The 21221-nt window shown below is 37.1% G+C and overlaps 1 protein-coding gene across 1 annotated transcript; it reads left to right on the forward strand.

The window, feature by feature from the left end:
• Positions 1-4086: 4086 nt before the first annotated feature.
• On the forward strand, positions 4087-7866 carry LOC147272971 (disease resistance protein RGA2-like). The gene has a single exon (XM_086228659.1). It carries the CDS (start codon positions 4259-4261, stop codon positions 7751-7753), a length of 3495 nt encoding a protein of 1164 aa, XP_086084785.1. The 5' UTR covers positions 4087-4258; the 3' UTR covers positions 7754-7866.
• The last annotated feature ends 13355 nt before the right edge of the window (positions 7867-21221 follow it).

Here is a 21221-nt window from a genome sequence, read left to right on the forward strand (position 1 = left end):
TTAATTAGTAGTTTTTTTGGTCCATAATTAATTAGTAGTTGATAAATTATAATATCAATATCAATATCAATCTTAATATATATATATGTATCGTTGTTATCCTTCACATTTTCTTTCCTAACCTACACTATTGTTTTGACTGTTTTTATTATTTTCCTCCGTATCCTTACTATTTTTCTCCCTAACAAAGTAACAAATCTCGAAATGTATTTGGAATCTTTGCCTTTAATGGATGGATAATGAATAGGATCGGATTAAACTAGGTCAAAGGTTGAATCTATCGAAAAAAAAAATTCACAACCACCCTTATAATCCAATGACTTTCAATGGGCCACGTCATCACAAAGTTTTTTATTTTTTTAAACTCATCATCGTGTTGGACTAGTTAGAAAAAAAAAAAATTTAAATGAGAAAGTTTGAGTACCTCCGAGGGATGAACAATGGACCATCACCGTATTGAATTTGAATGTCCTAAACAAATTGACTCGTTGTATTTGATCCAAGGGTTGAATTGAATGTGTAATCTATTTTTTCATTTTGTCTTAAAGAGTTTTTTTTTTTTTTTTTTAGGAATTGAATGTGAATTTGAGACATTTCCAATATTGTGGACAAATATAGTATTAGAATTTGGAACGGAAGAATAGTATTTGTAAAAGGTCTCATGACCGTACATTAATATTAACAACTTGTGCCTTTATACATTAGTCTCAAAAGTAACAATGTCTATTGAATCCTACATTGACAATGTCTTATTAATTTTTACTACAATAAAGAAGAAAAATGTTTAACTATGCAATGCTTGGTTACCATATTCAAAAGAGATACTCTATTCTATCTCAAAAATATCAGCTTTACCCTTAAACAAAATTAAATAAACTAATTCAACAAAAAAAATTAAACAAATTAAAAACTAAAACTAGAAAAAAATGCAACAGTCCAAGGGCAGAACTAGCTTAGAGCTACATGGGTTGTAGCCCAGTAACTTTTTTGGAAAAAACATATGTATTTTGTATGTTTGTAGCCAAAAGTATATATATAGCCCATCCAATTAAGAGTTAGTACGTTAGCCCAATGTTTTAGTCCTTAACTTCTAAATTAATATTTTACTAAAAAAATGAGCTAAAACTCAATAGATTGAGCTAACCCTTACAGTTGAGTAGGCTATAACGCTATATATATACTTTTGGGCTGCAACATAAATAAAAAATAATCATACGATTTGGGTGAGCTTTTTTTGTTTTTTTTTTTTGTAAGGGTAGTTTTGTAACACGAAATTTCATGGTCCCACAGGTAGTAATTAAACAGATTATTAATTAGGTAATAAAATAGATATAGGTGATGTTAAATATATGTTATTAGATTAATCTAAGGATTCTTATAAAACAGTTCCTCATAATAGCCATTCCGTTATAAGATTTTACTTAGATCTCCATTGTTAGGATGATTATAATAATTGTACCTAGAAGCACAAGTATAGTCAGTAACCTTTAAGTTAATATTAGCTAGCCCCCCCTTTCCGAAATTTCTGGTTCCACCCACGCATCTGACCTTAGTAGCTGCCCATGGTTGCAGATTGAGCTGCTCTAACATTGGTAGCAGTTACGACGGTGGTTCTTTTCAGTCTTTTGGTCTTGGGCTGGCTTATGTAAATTGAACTGTATTCTTGTTTAGGGCCTTTATGCTTTTTTTTTTTTTTTTTTTTTTTTTTTTTTTTTTTTTTTTTTTAAGTTTGGTATATTTTTTTTTTTGGTGATTATATGTTGGGTAATTTAATTTAATAACCCTTTTTAATATGCAATGAGCTTTTTTGACCTTCCTCCCCCAAAACTTACATTTATATATAACCCTTTTATAGTTTTTCAGACCAAAATACCCCTCATATATATCGTGTATAGACTGCACATTACACCAAAATCCACTAGTTGTTGCACCTTTTTCCTGCAGAAGCCAAACCCTCCTCCACCTTCTTCCTGCAGCTGCCATGGAGAGCAACAACCCAAACCCTCCCCTCCCTCACCGGCCAGCGACCTATCATCTCATCTCTGTATCTCTTTCCACTTCTCTCCCAACTCAAATCTGAAGAAAAAAAAAATAAAAAAAAGCAACCTAGATCTAGGTGTTAAGGTGGTGGACATGACTGAGGAGGCACCAGATCTCCAGACCCCACCTCGAACAACGATTGCCAAAGCTCCGGCTTGCCTTGAGTTTGATTGGACTAGTGGGGGAGAGAGAGAGAGAGAGAGAGAGAGAGAGAGAGAGAGAGAGAGAGAGAGAAGAGGTCAGTGTGGGAGGTGGAGGATAGTGGTGGGTTGAATCTGCTGGGGATGATGGTGGTGGGTTGTTTTGCCCTGACAAAGATGGTCAAATTCCAGTTGTGGAATGCACGATCGCCAGAAGAGGAGAAAAAAATGGTGGAATTTCTAGTGGAATGTGCGGTCTACATAAGGTCAGGCTTTTTATTGCGAGAGTAAATTCGACATTTCACACGTAAAATGGTTAGAAAAATAAGTTTTGGGAAGAGAGGGTCAAAAAAACTTATTGCATATTAAAAGGGGTTATTCAATTAAATTACCTTATATGTTTAGGTTTGATTCGCTATGTGAGGATTGAAGGCGTTGGGCCTCTCTAGCCATTAAAACCTTTGTTTACGGGCTTTGTCTTATATGTTTTTGTTTTATCTATCTTAATTGTTCTCTATTATCAAATTCTCTAAAGGGTGTTACTATTCTCACCCTCTATCATATTTTTCAGGTTTTTTTTAAGGTCCACTATTAAAAAGCAAATCTTAATGCAGTCCACTTTAATGAAATCACTTGGAAAAATGCGTTGGGCACAGAGCTAGCCCAACGCTCCTAACTTCTTTTTTTTTTTTTTTTTTTTTTTTTTACGTCAGGAGAATTGCCACTGGCTCCTAGCCTGTTTTTTTTTTCCGCGTCAATAATTATCATTGTGGGACAGTGGCAATTCCCACTCTGCAACAACACCCAACAACAACGCAACTTGTATAAATCTTATGCCTTTTGTATGCATAAACATGTAAAAAAAAAAACCATAAAACAAACACAAAACACAAAAAATCAAGCTTTTGGAATAAAAAATCTTAATTTTAACAGTACCAATAATTGCCATTGTCCAAGATAGTTACTGCTCGACAGTAACAATCGCCCAACATTTCTAGGATTTGCCTAGCACTTCCAGATCTCAGAACACCTATAGATGACAGAATCAACAAACTCTGACCTCTATACTTCCAGATCAAAGGTAGACAAACTCCGATCTGGAGGTCGTCGACCTCCTTCAAGGCTCCGACAATGGGATATGGTAAAAAACACAGAGAGATAGAAATAGACAGATAGAAAGAGTAGCAGACGATGAGAGAAAGCAACAGAAAACGATGAGAGAGAGAGAGAACGATCGAAGATAGAGTGATTGGCAAAAAGAGCGCTAGAGAGAGATATGAGAAGATGAGGAGGGAGAGAGACAAAAATTGATTCTGTTAAAAGGTGGGTTTAAAACTAATTAAGTAGACCTTTTTATTATAAAGTAGGTGGGTTAGCTTATCATTAAGAGTGTAAAAGTGGACTTTATAATCATTATTGTATTTCTCACCCACCTTATTTTTACCCCATTAAATTTTAAAAAATATAAAGCACATTTTCCATAATTATCCACCCACTAAACACTCTTCCACTTTAATTTTACGGTTTGATAGTAATTACAGTTTCTAGAGTAGAGAATGGCTCTAAAGGTTGTTGTAAACTACGTGAATTTACCTTTTATGGGAGGCACTGCCTTATAAATTCAGTACAGAAGTGCATGGCCACATGATCAGAGTTTGTGATCAACAATACATGTTATTTCTTCTCTCTCTCTCTCACATTTTTCTTGGGAAAATATCTGGAAGGTGTGTGTCAATTTCAATTCTCTTCAACTACCACTCAAATTACAAGAATCCATTCACTTACCGACAATTCATTTTCTATAGAGAAAAACTATACCTAACCTTACAAACCCAAGGATGAAAAGCCTTGACATGGAAGTCAAGTAGTCAACCATCTTGACTCATCTAAGCTTCACAGCGTGGTGCTGTAGAGTTGGGTTGTAAAGCCTTGACATGAAGTCAACCATCGTGGCTCCTCTGGTCTAGGCTTCACGGGTTGATCAACCTAATTGAACTTCCACTTGTTCCATTTCCAACTCCAACCATTCTCATCTGACTATCTGAGCCTTGTTTTGGTCTAATTTGCTGGTGCTTGAAATGGAAAACATAGTTTTATCCCCAGCTTTGCAAGTGATCTTTGACAGACTAGCATCCCCTGTCCTACAAAAGGTTGCTGATGTCTGGGATCTCAAGGACAACCTCCAGCGCTTACAAGATGCCTTGATGCTGCTTCAACCTACTCTCGAAGATGCAGAAGAACAACAATTAACCAACAAAGCTATCAGACTTTGGTTGTCAAAGCTCAAGAATGCAGCTTCGGATGCAGAGGACGGTCTGGACTACTTGACCGCTAAAGGAATTAACAGAGGTATGATTTCTCTTCCACTTACAGACCTTATGGATGTTGGCAGAATTAGACCGATGCTCCAGGCGTTAGAAATAACTGTAAATGAGGGACTCCTTAAGTTTAACTTTAAAGGGCCTAGTATGGTAGATCGTCGATCTACCATAAGGGAGACTAGCTCTTTTGTCATAGAGTCAGAGATATATGGAAGAGAGGATGACAAAGAGAAGTTAGTCAAACTGTTACTATCTTCTGATGCTTACCAGGAAGGGTATGCAACCTGTATTCCAATTATTGGTATTGGGGGAATTGGCAAGACAACTCTTGCTCAGTTGGCATATAATGATAAGAGGGTAATCCAACGCTTTGATGCTAGGATGTGGACTTTTGTTTCTGAGGATTTCAATGTCAAGAAGATCATGAAGACAATTATTGAGTCTGTAACAAAGGATGAATGCAAGTTCTCGGAGATTGACCTACTTCAGTCTCAGCTTTGGCATTTGCTGCACAATAAAAGATATCTCCTCGTGTTAGATGATGTTTGGACTGCACACCCCAATGATTGGGACAAAATTAGACCTTTGTTCAGAGGGGGTGTTGATGGATGCAAAGTCATTGTCACCACCCGCGATACAAAAACCGCATTCATGACGGATTCCTCAAATTCCCCATGTTATTTGAAGGGTCTAGCGGAGGATGATTGCTGGGCTTTGTTCAAGCTAAGGGCTTTTGGCCGCGGAGAAGAAGACAAGTATCCACACCTTTTGCCTATTGGGCAGCAGATTGTCAAAAAATGTGGAGGTGTTCCATTAGCAGCAAAAAGTTTGGGAAGTTTAATGCGTTTTAAAAGAGAGGAACAACAGTGGTTGTATATGCACAATACTGAACTTTGGAAATTAGATGTATGTGAACTTGACATTCTTCCTGCCCTAATGTTGAGTTATCTTTATCTACCATTGCATCTCAGACAATGCTTTGCATTCTGCTCAGTATTTCCCAAAAATTACGAATTCAAGAGGCAGAAGTTAATTCATCTATGGATGGCGGAAGGCTTAATACTACAAGAAGGAAGCAGGCGACCAGAAGACATTGGTGATGAATACTTCGCTCATTTGTTGTGGATGTCTTTCTTGCAACAAGTAGAGCTATGTGAGAGAGGCGGCCCAATTGGGTACAAAATGAATGATGTCATTCATGATCTTGCACAATATGTTGCACGAGAAGAATCTGTGATGCTTGAACATGACCATTCATTGCAACCTTGCTTACTAGACTCAAAAATTCGCCACTTATCTGTTGTTTATAAGTATAGTGGAACTGCACTTCCGTTAAAGCTACATAAAGCAGACCATTTAAGGACTCTCATATTGATTGGAGAATCGGGCTTGTTAAGGAACATTAGTAAAACGTTTTCAACATGTGTATACATGCGTGTGCTCGATTTGAACAATTGTGATGTTTCTGATTTGCCCGAATCTTTCGGTAACTTGATATGTTTGAGGTATCTTGACTTGTCTTACACAGCTATCTCCAGCTTACCTCAAAACCCGGTCGGTCTCTCTTCTTTGCAGACATTAAACTTATTTTGTTGTTATAATCTTAAACGGTTGCCTGGCAGGGGAATGATGAGCATAAGACATCTTAATATAACTGGATGTGTAAGTTTGGATAGCATGCCTCATTGGATTGACCATTTATGTCAACTTCAGACATTGCCAACGTATTTCGTTAGCAGGTATGGTGGGGGCCTTAGTAAGCTGAAACATTTAAATCTTTATGGCAAGTTGAATATTACGAACTTGGAGAATGCAAGAAGTACAGCTGAAGCACAATCAGCTGGATTGAATATGAAAGAGAATCTTGAGTCCTTAGGATTATATTGGGGATCTGAAGATGTGGATGAATCATTAAGGATCACAGAATCTCATGTAGCGCCACAGCAGTCTGAACCTGTGGAAGAAATTATTGACGGCTTGCAACCACACAAAAATCTGAAAAATCTAGTAATAAATGGCTATCCAGGAATCAGATTTGCCCATTGGGCTCTCCCAAAAAATCTAATTGCAGTGGATTTCACCAACTGTAAAAATTTTGAACAACTTCCAGCCCTTGGGAATCTTTTGCTACTTAAGACTCTTTCTCTGGTTGGTATGGATGGCGTGAAGCGCATTGGTAAAGAGTTCTATGGTGACGGTACAGACATACAGTTTCCATCACTTGAAGAACTATCACTTACTGATTTTTCGAACTTGGAAGAGTGGTCGTGTGAAAATGACAGAAATGCATTCCCTAGAATGAGGAAATTAACTGTTAAAAGATGTCCCAAGTTAGCACATATACCGCTATCTGAGTCCCTTCAACATTTGGAGCTCCGGGATTGTAATCCGACCTTGATACCCATAGCAAATTTAACTTTGCTTTCTGTGTTTGTTATACAAAAAATTCCAGAGTTGTTATCTTTCCCACATGGTCTTTTTGCATCAGCTAGTCTCTCTTCTTTGAAGATCCTGTCTTGCCCCAAGCTTCGTTCACTGCCTTTGGAGATGGGAAATCTTACTTCTCTGAAATCACTGACCATTCGTTGGTGTGAAGAGTTGTCCTCTCTGCCACAGAGTTTGCAGAACCTCAAAGCTCTGGAGTCACTGGAGATTAGTGACTGTCACAGCATAATCTCCTTGCCAGATGGTGGAATTGGAGGTTTGAGTTCCCTTCGAACTTTGTCAATTGAAAACTGCAGTAATCTGATTTCTTTGTCATCAAGTTTGGAGAATCTCACATTCCTTGAGCACTTGACCATTATGCATTGTCCAAATCTTGGTTCTTTTCCAGAGGGTGTGCAACACCTCTCCGCCCTCCAAAGTTTGACTATCTTGAGCTGTCCTTGGTTTAATTCTCTGCCAAATGGGTTACAAAATGTCAGGACTCTGCACTGTTTGGAGATTAGTAGCTGCCCCAATCTAACAGCTTTGCCAGAATGGTTTGAGAATCTTGCTTCTCTTAGATCTTTGACCATATTTGATTGTCCTAATTTGAAACTAATGCCACTGGGTCTGAAACTTCTCACTAAACTCCAGCACCTCTCCATCCAAGAATGTCCTGAGCTGGAGGAAAGGTGTAGACAAGGAAGTGGCGAGGATTGGTTGAAATTAGCCCATGTCCCACATAAATACATTGGTAAACCTCAGGTAAGGCAGTCCAGCGAAGCGAGCACATCAGGAAGCTCTTCTTTTCAAACATCTGCTCCTTGACCAACTTCCATTTCATCATCATCAACAAATGGCAATCGAAATTACTCATTGGTCCAGGTGTTTGTGGTGTGTGCTTGTTTTTTCTTTTTTATATTGTTTGTTTAGTCGGATGAAGTGACCACAGAATTTCAATAATTGCTTTTGCTGCATAATTTCAATAGGGAATTTCTATATTCCTATGTTTTTATACAGGTTGCTTTGAGAATCCTCTGGTTTTGTATTAATATCTTTTAAATACTCTTGTTTTGTATTATTGTCATATGGTTTTCTATATTCCTGGTGCATGTTTTTGTTTTCTATTCTTTGTTTAGATGGATGAAGTGGCCACAGAATTCCTGTACTCTCTTTTTCTGTTTAATTACGACAGGGAATAAGTACTTGCTAGTTTATGAACTAGTTACTTTGTGCTTGTGACGAATCTATTATTATTGTTATGTATCCAACAGAGACATGAACAATTAAGTGAAGAAAAAACTACCTTTGCATATTAGTGGCTGCATAAAATTTATTCTCTTCGTGTATCTTGATAAAACTTGTACAAACTGAAATCACATTTTTATAGCTGTAGATAGAGTAATTTGGAATGAGGTTTAAAGGCTTAGCTTCATGAATTTTTGGCTTCAGGGGTAACCAATTTTTTATTGTGAATACAGACATCTGCCTTGTTGTGGGAACTAATGAAGATGAATGGGAGAAAGATATGGATGACATGCACCTTGCATAGAGAAATGGATGACTCTGCTACTCCGATTTCATACACCCTCCTTAATTTTATTAGTTTGGATCTTACATGTTGGGTTCAAAATGTCCAAGATTGCAAATAACATAAAATACAATGACCAAATTAATAAAATTGAAATCACCAGAGAACCAAATGTGATTTCGGGTGAAAACACCTCAGTCCGTATAGATGCATCCAAAAGTCCTTGTTTTTCCTTTTTAAAATTGGTGTGAAAAGTGGGTGTAATGAGTTTTGTTTTTATGCGAATAGAAAACACCTGTTCAAATTAATTTATCATCAAAATTGTGGGAAAATGGGGAATGGTTGCCTTGTACCACAAACAATAAATTATTTGTCAAGTAACCTACACCAGAAGAGCATATACAGCGGCGGGCGGGTTGGCGGGGATTAGTTGAGAAGCAAGCATCTCCAGGTATATTTCAATTTTTTATTGAACAATCATTTTTTTTTTCTTTTCAATTCTTTGTTAAAACAACGAGGAAGTGGGGAAGAAATTTCTGGTGAAAGAGAAAGAAAGAATCTTTTATTTCTGGTGGTTGCAAGTTGACAACATTAATAATATTCTTCCAAGTTGCAAGTAATGTGAACTTCAACAGTGTGCTTATCAACATATAATTGGATTAAGAATTTTCAGAGAAGGTGCTATGTTAATTAATTACTAATTTTACAAAAAAAAAAAAATTAAACATGTGCAAAGACCTTGACTTTGATTACCATCCTAGCTCCTGGAAGTTCCATCTAGCTAGCTAGGTTTGACGGGTTGACCAAACTAATTGTACTCTACTGCCAATTGTTCAGATCCATATTCCAACAATTCTCATCTCAGTCATCTTCTTTTGGTTTGGTTGTTGGTGACTGCAAGAAATGGATGTCGGTTTTTGCTGCCTTATTTTGGTAGCTGTTACTCCAAAAAAGAAAAGTCTACTTCTAATCCCAATCATGATGCTAAAAAATACTTTAATTTATATATGCTGCGTACCTATATGCTATATTTATGCCCTTGAATGATCAATGACATAATTTCAATCGGTTAATCTATCTCAAAACCTTTTTTTTGTCTATTTGAGATAATTTGGAGGGTTTAAGATTGAAATTTCGGGTAGGAATTATAGCATTTTTACGGTTCGTTCGGCACTGGTCTGGCAAACCTTTTCGATTCATTCGGCAAAACCAAAATTATTTTTTTAAAAAATATTGTTCGACAGGTACCTACCGAACAATACATAACAATTTGGCAGATACTTGCCGAATGCATCCAGTTGATTAGGTGGGTTTCTACTGAACCAGTTGCACTATTTTTTTTTCCTTTAAGCTTTTGAAAAAAACTTATATTTGCTAATGCAATTGTCAATTTGTTACTTGAAAATACAGGTATGAATAGAAGAGGGAAACATGCTTCATCTTTGTTCGGAGGGGAATCGTTCGAAGTTAGATCATTGAATGTGGATGGAGTTAGAGCACGACCCACAGCTTCTGAGAGAAGAAGAAAAATATGCTTTGTTTCGACTATGTTTTTTATAATTTTTGTAATTTCGACTATGGTTTGAACTTTATATAATTGACAATGTGTTTTATTTATAATTCGATTAAGGTTTTAATTATGTAATTCTTTTTAAGATCTATTGATTTTAACTACTAAATTTCAATAACTTTTTAGTTTAAGTACCAAAATTAAGTAGTATTTTAGATTAGGTACTAGTTGAAAAGTCAAACAAAATAATAAAGTAAAAAGTATTAGATTTACAAATATTACATCACATGCCACTACAATAAAAAAATAAAAATAATTTTACATCACAAATATTACATTAATTTATACTATATTGTATTAAAAAAACAAATCAATCTAGTCACAACTTAATTGTGACTGTCTTGGTAAATTAAAAGAGACAACTCACACCACTATATTATGTATTATTTTGAGTAAAAGTATTGTTTTGACCTTTATTTATGCTATATTAGTATATTGTAGTATAATTTCTCTAAAAAAAATTCAATTAAGTCACAACTTAACTGTGACTGTCTCACAACTTAGATGTGACTGTCGTTCAATCACAACTAAATTTGAAGTTGTGAGTGTCGTACAGTCACAACTAAATCTGAAGTTGAGACTACATTACCAAATTTTCAAGATAATATAAAAGTCTCAAAGGTAATTGTATCAAAACCTTATAAATTTTAACTAACATTCATCTTATGTGGGCCAAAAGACAAAAATGGAAAATGGAAAATGCTCAAATCAAAGGGGCCAACATATTTGTGACCTAATCTAAAAAACTACATTTAAATTTAGTAGTTCAATTGAAATATTATATGGTCTTCATGCTATATCAAAAAATTATTGGAATTTGGTATTTAATCCTAATTTTATATTCTTTTTATGTTTAGGCTTTATTAATATTATTCTCATATTTTTGTCTTGTGGTATGGGTGCTCCGGTGCCAAGTGTACCTATAAAAAATGAAATAGCTTTGCATTAGACGTTTGTAAATAGATAATTAAAATATCAAACAACTCAAACTATATGGTTCAATGTATACCTCGACCCCAGTGTAGGCCCTAACCTTGCTGTTTCGAGTAAAAGCATTACCATACTGCTCGTTCTACACACAAAACAAGAAAATGTAGTTAAAACGTACATACCATTCGGCAAAGGGTAGCCGAACAAAATGTCTATGTTCGACAGATGGCTGCCGAACAAGAACATTCGACAGATACCTACCAAACGAGATCACTTCTAAAAACATATAAGAATTTCATTCAGTGGGTATCTGTTGAACAAGAGTAAATGGTTCGATAGATGGATGCCGAATGGTGTTAAAGTATTTGGCAGTTAACCGCTGAATGATTTGTTTAATAATTATTTGTGATTTTCATTCAGTAGTGATCTGCCGAATGATTTACATGTGTTCGGTTGGCATCTGTTGAACATTTTGGAAACGTTCAACACTAGTTCGCCGAATGAACTACGACTAGAAAATGAAGAACACAAAATGTTTTTTCAAAAAACACAAAAAACTTATTATCATACCTTATCTGAAAACAAATAAGGGACGAGTGAAGACTTCATTCATCAAAACTAGTAAGTTTTTATACAATATCATCACCTATATAGAACAAAGAAAGGAGGTTTAGGGTTTAATGGATGAAAGATGAAGAAATGGGGTTATAGGAAGAGGAGTGTGCTTCAAAGGTTGTGGTTGGGGTTTAGGAGTAATGGGTTTGGGGTGTGTAAAGAGAAGTTTTTTTTTTTTTTTTTTTTCAAATAATATGGGTTGTCCTTTAGGGTCTTTTCACTTTGGGTCAAATGTGTCAATTCACAAATTAAGTGAAGGGGGTGTGTACTAAGAAGAAATAAGATGTGCAGATAGCAGCGATAACTTCTTATTAATAGAACCCATCGATCCATAGCTAAATTATTTGATCACTTCTTAATAGAACTCAAAATCTAAGAGCTAAATCCTCACATAATGTCTCCACAAAGGACATTATATACCCTAGGAGGGGATGAGGTGAACTCATCGGCCTATACCCTCAAAACCAAGCGGAGGAAGCAGCACTTGCCTGTTTTAAAAAATCTTTACCGAGCTCTCGGTAAAGCTACCAAACGCTCGGTGTCACGTTCGCATGTTCTCTTGTGTGCACCTATCAAATATGTATATATTTATACATCATAAATTACATCCATAGACAACAAATGCAAGTTTTTAACTGAAAATTCACTTAAAAAATTAAGCCAAATGACAGTCTATCTATCGAGTGCTCGGTATTCTTGTCGAGGGCTTTGGCAGATGTAGCTGCATCTTCCATTTACATCTGCATGTGCAGATTTTAGATTGCATATGTAGCTTTTTAGGTTGCATATGTAATTTTTATGTTGCAGATGCATACTACATCAGCAACTGCCGAGCACTTGACAAGAACTACAGAGTGGTCAGCGCTAATTTTGTTCTGCGAGATAAATTTTGGACCGAGTAGATTGTAAGTTAAGGTTCTTTCTCATTTTGGTCTACTAAGTAAAAATATCATATTTGTACTATTATAAAGCCATAAAGAGTGTTTGATGTTACAAGTTTCACCAAATTTTGAAGTTCCCAAAATGACCTCTCCAAGCTCAAATTGACTCCACCACACCACAGTATATGTTTGAGGATAAAGTTGTAAAATTGAAAAAATAAAATAAAAGAAATCAAGAAAGACATTATTTTTCAACTTCCCCAATCCCCACTATCCATCAAAATAGAAAAATGAAAAAAGTAATTCCCCACTAATGTAGTAACTGCACAATTTTTATTTAACTAATTGTTTGGTTATATTTTTTGCGTTTACCCTTTTCAATTAAAATGTCTCAGTATATATAGTGATAAACCAATTGGCACGTGCGGAGTGCGTGTCAAGAAATTAATATTTTTTTTACCATTAAGAAACTAGTATATATATATATATATATACCCCTTCAGGTGTGAGATCTCACATTTAGGCTTATTTGTGGGATCCATCATGGGGCCTACTCCATATTGTATTTCAATAATTGAAACCGTCTATTTTTTTTGTCTCCATTGAAGAATTGTGATTGCAAAAAATTAGGTTAATCGGAAACCATTTAACTGTGGATTAAATGATTACCATTTCAAGTGTTTATCGAAAATATTTTGTTCATCTATTTATTTGATCAAAGTTTGATAGCTTAATGGTTTCCGATTTGTTTAATTTTTTGCAAGGATAGTTTTTGAATATAGACTTAAAAAATAGACGGTTCGGATCTTTGAAATATAATGTGGAGTGGGGCCCACATTGAGATCCCATATTTATAGGATCTCATACTTGAAGCTCCCTATATATACCCTATATATAGTAAGTTAATACAAAGTTAATCATGTTTTTGGGTCCACCGCATAACTAATCTCATAATTCAAACTGTCTATTTTGTATAGCCTACTTTAAAGATCACCATAGCAAAAAATTAACTAAATTGAAAATCATTTTTAGTCATCTAATTGTGATCATATAAATAGATGATAAGTGATTTCGATAAAAGCATATAAATAGTTGTTATTATAATCTAATAGCTAAATGACTTCCGATTTTAGAGATTTTTTACAGAGATAATCTTTAAATATGACCTAAAAATGCAAGCCATCAAAGTTTGACATCAAAGTATGGCCTAAAAATGCAAGCCAATCAAAGTTTCACTTGTATTTGTACAATTTTAGTGTTTCACACCCTATGAAAATACAAATGCAACTGTTTCTTCTTTGTCTGATACATGCAACTATTGTTTAATCCTTTGCATTAAGAAAAATGATATCGTAAATAAATTGACTCGTTGTATATGATCTAACTGTTGAATTGAATGTGTAATCTATTTTGTCATTTTGTCTTAAAGAGTTTTTTTGAATTGAATGTGAATTTAAGACATCTCCAATATTGTGGAGAAATATAGTATTAGAATAATTTAGAACCGAAGAATAGTTATTCGTAAAAAGTCTCATGACCGTGCATTAATATTAATTAATAACTTGTGCCTTTATACATTAGTCTCAAAAGTAACAATGTCTATTGAATCTTACATTGACATTGTCTTATTAATTTTTACTACAATAAAGAAGAAAATTAAATGTTTAACTATGCAATGCTTGGTTACCATATTCAAAAGAGATACTCTATTCTATCTCAAAAATATCAACTTTACCCTTAAACAAAATTAAATAAACTAATTCAACAAAAAAAATTAAAAAAAATTAAAAACTAAAACTAGAAAAAAATGCAACAACAGTCCAAGGGCAGAACTAGCTTAGAGCTACACGGGTTGTAGCCCACGTAGCTTTTTTGAAAAAAACATATGTATTATGTATGTTTGTAGCCAAAAGCATATATATAGCCCATCCAATGACAAAAATGTGGCTCTTTGCTCGGAAAACGTGAAGGAGACGGGCTAATGTAATATGGTGTGTATATGGTATGCGGACAAATTGATGAGCATTGAATCTAAATTGGATCGTATGAACCAACTACCTGTTAGTCTAGTAGTATTTCTCTATCTAATATATTGGGAGAGGTCTTGAGTTCGAATCTCTCTCTCCTATATAAAAAAAAAATAAGATCGTATGAAACTAAAAAAAAAAAATAAGGTTTCATATTACAATCTTAAGACTACTATACAATTAATACTGTACAATGCAATTTATGAAGTTAACACTTAACAAGGACATCCTATTAATTAGCAATTAGGCCAAGTACTAGGCACGTGACTTTTTCTGGTGTGCTTTTTTATATTTTTGCCCTTTAGTTCAACGAAGCTTGTGAGGTTCTTTCAGTTTCAAAGCACGCTCTTTTTCTCTGAAATATGAATTTCAATTTTTTGTGATTTTCTTGGTAATTTGAAGATTAATTTTTATTCCTAGTGTGATTTTCCATTCATCTTGTGATATTGCGGTTCTGCGATCTAATTTTGTATCTTGACTTGTGATTTTCTTTTGGTGTTGAGTTGTTTTCTCATTTTTGTATTTCGATTTGTTGTTCTATATCGACTTCGATTTACATATCCAAATATGTTTCAACTCCAGCACCTCTGTATTCAAGAAGGTCTTGAGCTTGAGGAAAGGTGTAGACAAACAAGTGGTGAGGATTGGTACAAAATAAAGCATGCCCGACATAAATACATTGGACCACTCGGCAGCTCTTCTCTTCAGACATCTGCTCAGTGAGCAATTTTTATTTCATCATCATCATTTCAAGCATATGAGGATTATTATGTTGGAATTTCTAGATATGCATACAAAAGGGACTGACCTTGTGAAGACATCTCAACACACACGACAAAAGAATAGCTGCAGCAAAAGTGTTTGTAGGTAAACCTTGATCAGCCTAAGTCTTCCTCTCTCTCTCTGTATCTCTCTATGCACTCCTAATATGGGGTAGGAATAATTGTGCTTAATTGGTACATGAGAGAGGGGACCTAAGCCTTATATTTATAGGTGAAAACCTCTAGATTCCTTGCCCATAAAGGAATTCTCGATGCTATCCTAATCACCTCCTGATTTCATGACCTTATAGTATAGGTATTCCATATAGAATAAAACTTCAACTTCACCAAAACATATCCGGCTGTCTAAATTGATTTCTGTTGTAAAATATGTAGAGATTACGGTTTGTGAAAAAGAGGAGGCAGAGAGAAATATATCAGTCGTCATCTTATTCATCTTATAAATATCCTTATATAGAGGTAGGGTTTACTAGGTTTAGAATATTTACTAGTATGCCCCTACAACTAATTACAGAAATAGTCACATATAACAATATATTTACAACACTCCCCCTTGGATATTTTATGTCATTAGTGTTGTCTCTGCTATGCGCTTCTAAGTTGCCTCGTTAAAACCTTGCCAGGTAATAAAAACCCTGTGGGAACAAAAACAACCCTGGTCGAAGGAAAAAGAGTGCAACGCGCGTGAGTGTGGAGTAGTCGCATCAGAACCTCGAAAGTAGGTGAAGTCATATCTTCTGGATCATAAGAAGATAGTATGTCAATGGGAGCGGGGTGCATTAGAGTTGCTACACCAAAACCTTGCCCGGTAAATCCAATGGGAAAAACCAGGTAACAAAACCCAGTGGGACAAAATAACCCTGGTCGAAGGACAAAAGAGTACACGATGGTTAAGTGAGTATGCTTCGGGATACTCCCCCTAATGTCGACTCCCCCTGAAGACTACATACTAGGTAAATCAGCCAATCTACGCAATCCAATACCTCGAACATGCATCAAGAACGTGGACTTTGGCAGTGACTTGGTAAAGAGGTCTGCATGGTTGTCTTGAGATCAGATCTGCTTGACTTCAATCATCTGATGCTCTTGTTGCTGTTGATTGAAGAAGAACTTCGGTGCAATATGCTTGGTGTTGTCTCCTTTGATGAAACCCGTCTTCATCTGCTCGATGCAAGCGGCATTATCCTCATAGATAATCGTTGGTTCATCAGTGGTGGAATTCAGCCCACACGTACTTCGAACATGTTTAGAAACTGCTCTCAGCCATATACATTCACGAACTGCTTCGTGAAGGGCTATAATCTCAGCATGATTCGAAGAGGTAGCAACAAGGGTCTGTTTCGTTGACCTCCAAGATATTGCTGTATTCCCAATGGTAAAGACATAACCAGTTTGAGAACGCGCCTTGTGCGGGTCTGATAGATACCCTGCGTCAGCATATCCAACAAGGCGGGCATCGTTCCGAGGATCGAGGGGGTTCGATCCATTCCTTGATGCATAGGGATAGAATAAGCTCATATCCGTTGTACCTCTAAGGTAGCCGAAAATGTCTTTTATGCCATTCCAGTGGCGGCGTGTTGGCGCAGAGCTATATCTAGCTAACAAGTTCACAACAAATGAGATGTATGGTCTAGTACATTGAGCCAAGTACAATAATGCGCCTATTGCACTTAGATATGGGACTTCTGGTGCCAATATCTCTTCGTTATCATCTGCGGGACGAAACGGATCCTTCTTAGGATTTAGACTACGGACGATCATGGGCGTGCTAGAAGGCTTCGCTTTATCCTCATTAAAGCGCCTTAACATCTTCTGGATGTAATTCGATTGATGGACTAGAATTTCATCTGCACGGTGCTCGAGCTCCAGGCCAAGACATAAATTCGTTCTCCCAAGATCTTTCATCTCGAATTCCAACTTCAGGTGTTTAGTTGTTTCCTTGATCTCTTCAGGAGTACCATTTAGATTCATGTCATCGACTTAAACAACTACAATAGTAAAACCGGAACTTGTTCTTAATAAACACGCAAGGGCATAGAACATTATTCACATATCCCATCTCGATCAAATACTCACTTACACGGTTATACCACCTCCGTCCGGATTGTTTCAATCCATAAAGTGAACGCCTCAAACTAATGGAGAGCGTGTTCCGTGGTCTGGAACTATTTGCATCGAATGTCTTAAGTCCTACGAGAACTTTCATATATATCTCTGTATCAAGATCCCCATAGAGATAAGCAGTGACCACATCCATAAGCTGCATACTCAGTTTTTCGGAAACTACCAAACTGATAAGGTAGTGGAACATTATGACGTCCATTACGGGGGAATACTCTTCCTCGTAATCAATCCCAGGGCGTTGAGAAAATCATTGCGCCACTAGACGAGCCTTGTATCTCACAATCTCGTTTTTCTCATTACGCTTCCTTACAAATACCCATTTAAATTCTACAGGTTTAACATGGGGAAGGTGTAGGAACGACAGGCCCAAACACCTTTCTCTTTGTCAAGGAATCTAATTCGACCTGGATTGCTTCTTTCCATTTTGGCCAGTCGTCTCGACGTTGACATTCATCAACGGAGTGAGGTTCGATGTCATCGCTAGTTATGATTTCGGTAGCTACCGCGAATACAAATATATCATCGATGATAATCTCGTTTCGATTCTAGAGCTCACTTAAGCATGCATAATTTATAGAGATCTCTATGTTCTCGGGAGTGGGTTCTAACGTTGGAGCGTCCCCCAACACCGTCTCTTCTGGGACAGACCCATAATCCGGAACTATTTCGTGAGATGGATCGATTGAGATCGCGATGTCAAGGGGACTCATTTGTGCCAAATGTATCCTCTTCCGGGGATAAGAGTCCATCGAACCTAGTGGTCAACCTCACTTCTGGGCAAGGACATATGACTGGTTAGCCACTATTGTTGTACCTCGTCCATCTGGGACGACACATCCTCCTGGGACGACACGTCCTCCTAGGACGACACGTCCTTCGGGGACGGATATCCTTGCAGGCACATTTGCAGCAGGTATATGTGATCTCGTCACTTTAGCTAGATCAGAGAATGCGTCTGGCATATTATGAGTTATACTCTGTAGATCTAGAATTCTCCGCACTTCACTATCACATTGTGCGGTTCGGGGATCGAGATGAGACATAGTGGGGACATTCCACGTCAATTCACGTCGTTCTTCAGGAACGGTGACGTTCAATACTCCCCCTAACGGCGGGAAGACTGTCTCATCAAAGTGACAATCCGCAAATCTAGCGGTAAAGAGATCGCCTGTCAAGGGCTCTAAAAAGCGTATAATGAATGGGGATTCATAATCGACATATACGCCCATCGTTCGTTGAGGACCCATTTTGGTACATTGTAGCGGCGCAACTGGCACGTAAACTGCATACCCAAATACGCGTAAGTACGAAATGTCAGGTTCGTACCCAGTCACCAGCTGTAACGCGGAGTAAGGTTGGGTAGCAGTGGGCCTCAACCAGACCAACATGGCTGCATGCAAGATTGCATAGCCCCACGCAGAAATTGGAAGCTTGGTGCGCATAACCAAGGTTCGTGTGATCATTTGTAATCTTTTAATGAACGCTTCTGGGAGACCATTCTGGGTGTGAACATGGGGAACTCGATGTTCAACATCAATCCCAAGGGACATGCAATAATCATCGAAAGTTTTCGATGTAAACTCTCCGGCATTATCAAATCTTCTGGACTTTATAGGATAATCCGTGTGGTGAGCCTTCTGGGAGAGAAGTTTAGCAAAAGCAGCGTTTCTTGTGGACAATAGTGTAACATGTGATCACTTTGTCGATGCATAAACCAAAACCATGAAATATTTAAATGGTCCGCATGGTGGTTGGATAAGTCCACAAATATTCCCTTGTATCATTTGCAGAAAAAGGATGGAGTCTTTACTAGTCTTTGCATATGATGATCTAGTATTCAACTTTCTGAGTGAGCAAGTTTGACATAGTGTCACTAAACATAAGATCCTTATTAGTAAGGGGATGCCCGTGTGATGAATTGAGGATACAGCGCATCATACTTTGACCTGGATATCCCAACCGGTCATGCCATAGAAAGAAACTGCTCTAATTTGGTTAACTTCTAGTTAACTATGTGATTGGCCTCAATCGATCTAATGGTGGTCATGTAAAGACCGCTCGATAGACATTTCAATTTCTCCAATGTACGCTTCTGGCCATACAAATTGGAGGTTATGCAAAGATATTCCACTCCATTTTCCTCAGTGGTTTCAACGTGATAACCGTTGGCTCGAATATCCTTATAACTCAACAACGTTCTTCTGGAACTTGGAGAATATAAGGCCTCATTAATGGTAATTCAGTACCATTGGACAACATAAAAATGGATTTTGCCATGGCCCTCTATTAGGTTAGATTGGCCTGATATGGTTGTCACAGAGGTATGAGTAAGCAATAAGTTTGAAAAATACTTCCGATCTTGAAGTATGGTGTGCGTAATAGCACTGTCTGCCAGACAACAAACTTCCCCACTAAACATGCTTATTCATAAATTTAATTCAATAGATCACATGTATGAAAATAACTTGATTGAATTAAATAATATTCGAGCATAACCAAATTTCCAAAAACAAATAATCCAAGTCATAAATCACCAAAATAATCCAAATAAGAAAAACATTATTCAGAAAATAAATACGGCACAAGCGCCGATCATATCCATGTCATCGAGTTTCTAGTCCTCGAAGTGTCCAGTAGCAGCCTGAAAATCAGTGACCTCTAAGGTGGTATCCATAGGAAATGACCCCTCAACGAGATTGGTCTCTCGAGTTCCGCGACTGGCGTGATACTCATTCACAGCTTGCGCTGATGCACGGCAGGTGCGAGACCAATGATCAGCTCCTCGACATCGGTAACAGAGATCATTCTGATTCTGATTCTGGTGGCGACGGGCCGGACCAGTGTTCCTTTCATTTCGAGTTCTTGGGGCCGAGGGACCGTGGTTCCTACCACGTGGGCCTTGGCCTCGGTCATACGAGCCATTCCTCTGAGAACCTTTCCTTCCATATCTCGGGCGGTCGGACTTTGTGCCCTTTCCATGACCTCGGTATCCTCTTTCGCGGTTTGAATCGCGATAAGCAACAACGTTTGCTTCAGGCAATGGTGCTGCTTTAGTACCGACAGGTCGGGCTTGATCATTTCTCATTAATAAGTTGTTGTTCTTTTCAGCGAGCAACAGAGTGGTGATCAATGCCGAGAACTTGGTAAAATTCATTTCCCTGTATTGTTGCTGCAGGACCAAACAGGAGGCAGGGAAGGTGGAGAAAGTCTTCTCCAATAGGTCAGTTTCGGTGAGCTCCTCCCCACAAAATTTGAGGAGCAACCGGATCCGGCAGATCTCCGAATTATACTCATTCACAGATTTGAAATCCTGGAAACGAATGTTCTGCCAATCATGTCTTGCTTCAGGCAAGAAAATGGTCTTTTGATGGTCAAACCGCTCTTCCAGAGTAACCCAAAGAGCTCGTGGATCCTCTTCAGCGAGGTACTCAACTTGGAGTGTTTCTTCCATATGTTTCCTAATGAAGATCATGGCACTTGCCTTAAGAGATTCTGCGACAACATTGTCTGCATTGATTGTCGATCTCATCTTCTTGGCAGTTAAATGAAGCTTAACATCTTGAGTCCACTTTAGATAGTTTCTTCCGGAAACTTCCAAAGCGACGAAATCAAGCTTGTTGAGATTTGACATTCTTTAGTTGAAAGGAACAAATAATCATAAGTAGTGCTTCGGGCAATAACATCCATAAACAATAAATAAGAACTTCAAGTTCTATAACATGGTATAGACATGTAAAATCTACTGGTTTTATCATGTATGGTGAATTTATGAAGGAAAATTCAGGTTTCTTATATGGCATCATTGAAGCTACAGGTTCAATATTTATGTATGAACT

The sequence above is a fragment of the Dryas octopetala genome, unplaced genomic scaffold (assembly GCF_963921425.1).
Source record: "Dryas octopetala unplaced genomic scaffold, drDryOcto1.1 SCAFFOLD_69, whole genome shotgun sequence".
NCBI lineage: Eukaryota > Viridiplantae > Streptophyta > Magnoliopsida > Rosales > Rosaceae > Dryas > Dryas octopetala.